General features: G+C 47.8%; 1 protein-coding gene across 2 annotated transcripts in view; it reads right to left on the bottom strand.

The window, feature by feature from the left end:
* Positions 1 to 3,170, bottom strand: part of LOC110306240 (intercellular adhesion molecule 5-like) — a 12,714-nt gene extending 9,544 nt beyond the window's left edge. For both annotated transcript variants that reach the window (XM_021178428.1, XM_021178429.2), the window contains exon 1: positions 2,923 to 3,170. In XM_021178428.1, the coding sequence (XP_021034087.1) occupies positions 2,923 to 3,117 (195 nt within the window). In that variant the 5' untranslated portion in view covers positions 3,118 to 3,170. The remainder of the gene's footprint in view (positions 1 to 2,922) is intronic.
* Between the last annotated feature and the right edge of the window lie 2,126 nt (positions 3,171 to 5,296).

Genomic DNA, 5,296 nt, shown 5'->3' with positions numbered 1-5,296 from the left:
GGAGGAGGGGGGGAGGAGGAAGGAGAGGAGGAGGAGGGGGAGGAGGACGAGAAACACCTTTATCCTGTAGAAATGGATTCCTTATAGTAGGAAAGGCAAATGTAAAACGATACCTTTGCTAAGTGATGTAATGACAGGTTAGACCCAAGGATGTGCCTCAGTTGCAGAGTCCTTGTCAGTCATGTATTGCATTCAAACGGTGGCATGGTGGGTGGCAGATGGCCTCAATATTTTGTAAATTTTCCATAAGATGTAGAAAATATTGGTTGGGGATATGGAGGACCTGAGTTCAAATAAAAATCTGGACGTGGCCATGCAAGCCTGTAAACCCAATCCGGGCGTGGTGGTGCACACCTTTAGCCCCAGCACTTGGGAGGCAGAGGTAGGTGGATTTCTGAGGCCAGCCTGGTCTACAAAGTGAGTTCCAGGTCAACCAGGGCTATACAGAGAAACCCTGTCTCAAAAAAAACAAAAAACAAAAAAACAAAAAAACCCCAAAAAACTAAAAAAAACAAAAACAAAACCAAAAAAAAAAACCTAACAACTAACAAGCCCAGTCCTAAGAAGGGCCAAGACAGGCTTGCTGGGGCTTGTCGGTCAGCAGCCTAAGCTGAGTGAGAGATGCTGGCTCAAAGGAACAGATACACTGCAGTCAAACTGGTTGGGTTTCCCTATAGTTGCTACTAGTATAGGTCTGTGCCCCTCAGTAGACACAGGGAAACAGGGAAAAGTGAGGGTTCTTTTTGGTCATCACCCCATCACCCCTCATCTCCACACCTGTGTTTATCCTTCCTTCCTTCCTTCCTTCCTTCCTTGTTTCCTTCCATCCTTTCTTTCTTTCTTTCTTTTATTTTGAGACAGGATCTTGCTCTATAGCCCAGGCCAATCTGTATTTATCCTGGGCTGACCTTGAACTCACAGTCCTCCTGACTTGGTTTTTCCAGCGCTGTGTTAAAGGCTTGTGCCACCATACCAGGTTCCCAGACACTCTGTGCGCTATGCTGTGTCATGCCCTCCTCCCATCTGCCTGTCACATCCACAGCTCTAATCCTTCATCATTTCGTCAGCACGCATATGATCTGATTCTGAATGAGCCAGCACTCAGCCTACACTTGTCTGGTCACTCCAAGGCTGGCAGCTCACTTTATGGTCTATGTATTCCTTGGGTTTATTCTGTAAAATATATCCCAACTTAGAGAACTTAAACTGGGTTTTTTTCCTTTGGCTTTGTTGTTTTTGAGACTGCCTCACGAGGCCCAGGCTGGCTGGCCTTGAACTTGCTATGTGGCTGTGGATGACTTTGAACTCCTGATCCTCCTATCTCTCCCTAATGCTGGGACTACAGGAGTGTAACACCAGGACCAGCTAGGATTAAACTACTGGAAAGTTCAGGCCCAGGGTCCAGACCCTTGGGGATTGACTGTGGGACAGGATGTGTGAGGTATGGCTTCAGCCACATCCTGTGCTTTGGACGTTGGGTTCTCGAAGCCCGAAGCCCATTCGCATCCAAGTGTTCCTGAGATTTCTCCTAAGCGGGAGCCTCCTCCTCTCTGCCTGGGAGCCACCCCCTCCTCCCCTTGCTCTCTGCTCATCTCTTAGGAGGTCCCCTTACCCTGACTGCTCTCCCTTCAGCTCTCAGCACCCACAATGCCTGTCCATGCCACTGTTTTCCTTTCCTATCCGACACATCACCTCTAACACATTTATGGTGGCCATGCCCTGTAAGTGTTACCACAGAGAGAACCTAAATAACTCCCCCTAATTTCAGTTGTTCTCTGTTAACTTAAAAAGCCACTCACTGTGAAGGTCACACAGTGTAGCAATGCAGTGTTGGCCTCCCAGTTATAGATTGCAACTGACCACAGAGTTAAGAATGGTTGCCTAGGTTNCTTTTTTTTTTTTTTAAAAACATCCTGAAGACTGTTTCGACTGAAAGCACTCTTCACTCCAGCCTTGGATGAGTGATTGGAGAGAATAAAGAGGCCTGCCTCTGTCTTCAGACAGTGTTGCATGCAGATATATGGGACCATTTGAAAACACTTCAGTTCAAAAGGATAATACGGGGTTAACTTGACCTAGAGCCCACCCCCCTTTAAAGTCACCTACAGCAGTGGTGACTACAATCATCAGGCCATGAAATTAGCAAAAAGGGACAGCACTGCCTAACCCTGAGTCCTGGAAAGTTCTGACTTTGTCACAGAAAACATGACCACTACTATCAGCAGCTCTGAATTGAGAAGCATCTTTGGCCACTGAATAAAGATCTCTCTTGCCAATGGCTTGTGGTGGTGGTGGTGGTATGCCAGGAACATTTTTCCAAGTTTCCGCTGTGTCTCTCTTCCCTGAACTAAAAGGCTGTGTCTGGCCGGGCGTGGTGGTGCACACCTTTAATCCCAGCACTTGGGAGGCAGAGGCAGGCGGATTTCTGAGTTCGAGGTCAGCATGGTCTACAAAGTGAGTTCCAGGANAGCCANGGCTANACAGAGAAACCCTGTCTCGAAAAACCAAAAAAAAAAAAAAAAAAAGGCTGTGTCTGTCTTCCTTGGACTATAAACACCATGAAGGAAGGGCCTCTTGTTTTATCCACTGATGGGTTCCTACAGACTGGAACGGTTATAGCAATTACCAATGGTGGAACCAAAGGAAATATAAACTGATACTTGTGGGAAGGAACACTTGGATGGGGATCAAAAGGCCAGCTTTTGCTGGTAAGGAGGTTCCCTCTAGCTGGGAAAGTGGCATGCATACAGTTGAGTCTGAAGGCATTTAACGGCAGTATTTAAAACACTTGTAAATAGATGGGAACCAAATACTTCCAGGCGTGTTGGCGAACTCCCCCACCAGCTAGCTGATCCTCTCCTGGATTTCACAAGTACAAACCGACATAAATCCAAGCAAACCAAATAGGACCCAAATCCTCACTGAGTCAAAGCGGTCGTCTTGTCCCTCTTGCCTCACTGCCGAACCTTCCTCGATGCTTGGGGACCTCAGACTGAACAGCGACATCGCCAACGCACTTGAAACCGCCACGTGCGGCAACCGTTGAGTCCGCGCTCCTGCAAGGGGCGCTGTGCGCCGGTGCTGCGCCGAAGTTCCCTGATCTGCCCAGAAACTCATGACGCTTACTCAGCTTCTTAACAGGATTGGCTGAGAGGAGAAGCGTGAACAAATAGCTTAAAAAGCTGGGTGCTTCGGAAGAGTAGGGAAGCCATCTCCTGCTTCGAAGGGAGTGCGGATTTGTCTCTAGACAATCGCTACTGAGCGAGGCTTGGTGGTGCAGACCCATAACCCTTGCTTATGGGAGCTGGTAGCAAGAGAAATACCAGTGCAAGGTCATGCCTTGATACTTGGGCTGTTGGTAGACAGTAAGCTAGGTGGGGACAGTAAAGTCAACCATGCCGCACTAAGTTGTTTAGACAGGCTTTTCCAAAAGTTACCGGCGTTTAGACTATGTAGAGCGGTGGGGCCCTTTACAGGCAATCCTGCGATCACGTGATACAGCAAAGCAGGGCTGTTCCCAAAGTCGGGATGGAAGGGAAGGTGGAAGCGCCTCTCCTATCTCAGACTCAGCTCAGAGTCCCTGAGAGTTCTGAGAAGCCCAGAGAGCCACATTCTGAAGCCCCCTGATGAAGATGAAGTGAGGACACCCGTGTTCGTGGATGGAAGTGTCCTGATTTGCTTTCTCGGGGGAGGGGGGGGGGAGAAGAAATGCCAGAGGATTGGCTAGGGTGGCCCATGCAGGAAGCCAGTTGGATGGGGAGAAAGACATGCTGAGGAGCTAGGAAAGATCTGGGAAAACACAGAAGTCAGTGATTCAAAATGGTGGTGATGGTGGGGTGGTGGTAGTGGTGGAATTCCGATGACGGTGGTGTCGAGAAAGAGAAAGCTCTAAGCTGTTGTCACCACCTTGCCTTTTATCCCTATCACGGACCGGACTCTAACCCTTCGAAACCATAAGGCCAATTAAATGGGTTTTGTTTGTTTTTTAAAGATGGGGTGTCTTTGTGCAACAGTCTTGGCTGTCCTGGAACTGCTTTGTAGACCAGGCTGGCCTTGAGCTCACAGAGATCCACTTGCCTCTGTGTCCTGACTGGGACCAAAAGTCTGCACCCCCCACAGGCAGTTTAAGTGTTAACTTTTCTAAATTGCTTTGGTCATCACATTTTGTCACAGCAATACAAAAATAGCCAATACCACTGGAAAGCAACTTTAATGTACGAGCTATGTCTCCATCCCTGCAGCATCCTTTTTACTGACCATGTAACACTGTTTCATGGGTATTATCTGATTCTCTGTTGTCAGACACCGATGCTGTTACATGATATAAAGAAAACACTAGGATGATAACAGCAAGCCTTGGCTCTACAGAGCAGCAAGTCAAACTTGGCTGACCCCACAGAAGATTCACAGGCCAGTTCATGCATGCTTAGCTTTCCTGCTCTTTGAACAAAGGAGCTCTTCCCCCATCTTTTGGAGACAGGATCTTATTATGTACACTGTAGCCAATAATGAAACTGACCTTCCACTTCTCCGGCCTTCACCTCCCAAGTGCTGAGATTACAGGCATGCATGACCACACCCAGCTTTATGTGGTGCTAGGGATGGGAGGCAGGGCTCCATGCATGCTAGGCGAGCACACTGCCAACCCGGTTATATTCCTCAGTCCAGAGCAAAGAAGCCGATATGATACGCTAGCTTAGGAAGTAGAAGAAAACATCTGGCAAACACTCTGATGGCAGAACCCAAGCAAAGCTGTAAACGTTACAAGTCATTTTTTCCTTCCAAAAGAGCCTTTCCAAACTCCATAAGCTCCTCTTTGCCAAGCCTTTGTCACTGCAGCCCCAGAAGCAAATTAAATGAAGTTTCTTGGGATGTTCCAGGATAGGAAGCTGAGCTCCTAGGACCTAATTCCATGTTCTTTTACATCAGCTTCTGGTCCCTCCACTGTCTGCAGATTCTATACTTTAGATTGCCTGTTAAGACTATGTATGTAAAGACTGTGATCACAGAAGAGGTGTGTGTGTGTTTGTGCACTTCCAGGGCTTTAATTTTCAAATGGCTGCCACTAAACAGGTGCTCTGAACCAAAGTCACTTGAAGGTGCCTTTCTGGAGACAGACCCCCCCTCCCCCCATTCTCTCTGCCCAGATGGTCTAGTTCTTAGGTAACTGATCCAGACCTTACTTTTCATATAAGTAATTCATGCTGGCTTTGGTCTCAAGACCCTCCTTCCCTGACATTTTTGGGATCTGCTACCATCTCTGAAAGTTCAAAAGCTTTGTGACATACAAGTGAGA

Source organism: Mus caroli, chromosome 11 (genome assembly GCF_900094665.2).
Source record: "Mus caroli chromosome 11, CAROLI_EIJ_v1.1, whole genome shotgun sequence".
Taxonomy (NCBI): Eukaryota; Metazoa; Chordata; class Mammalia; order Rodentia; family Muridae; genus Mus; species Mus caroli.
Note: the sequence above shows the minus strand (reverse complement) of the source record. Positions and strands in the feature narration are given on the sequence as shown.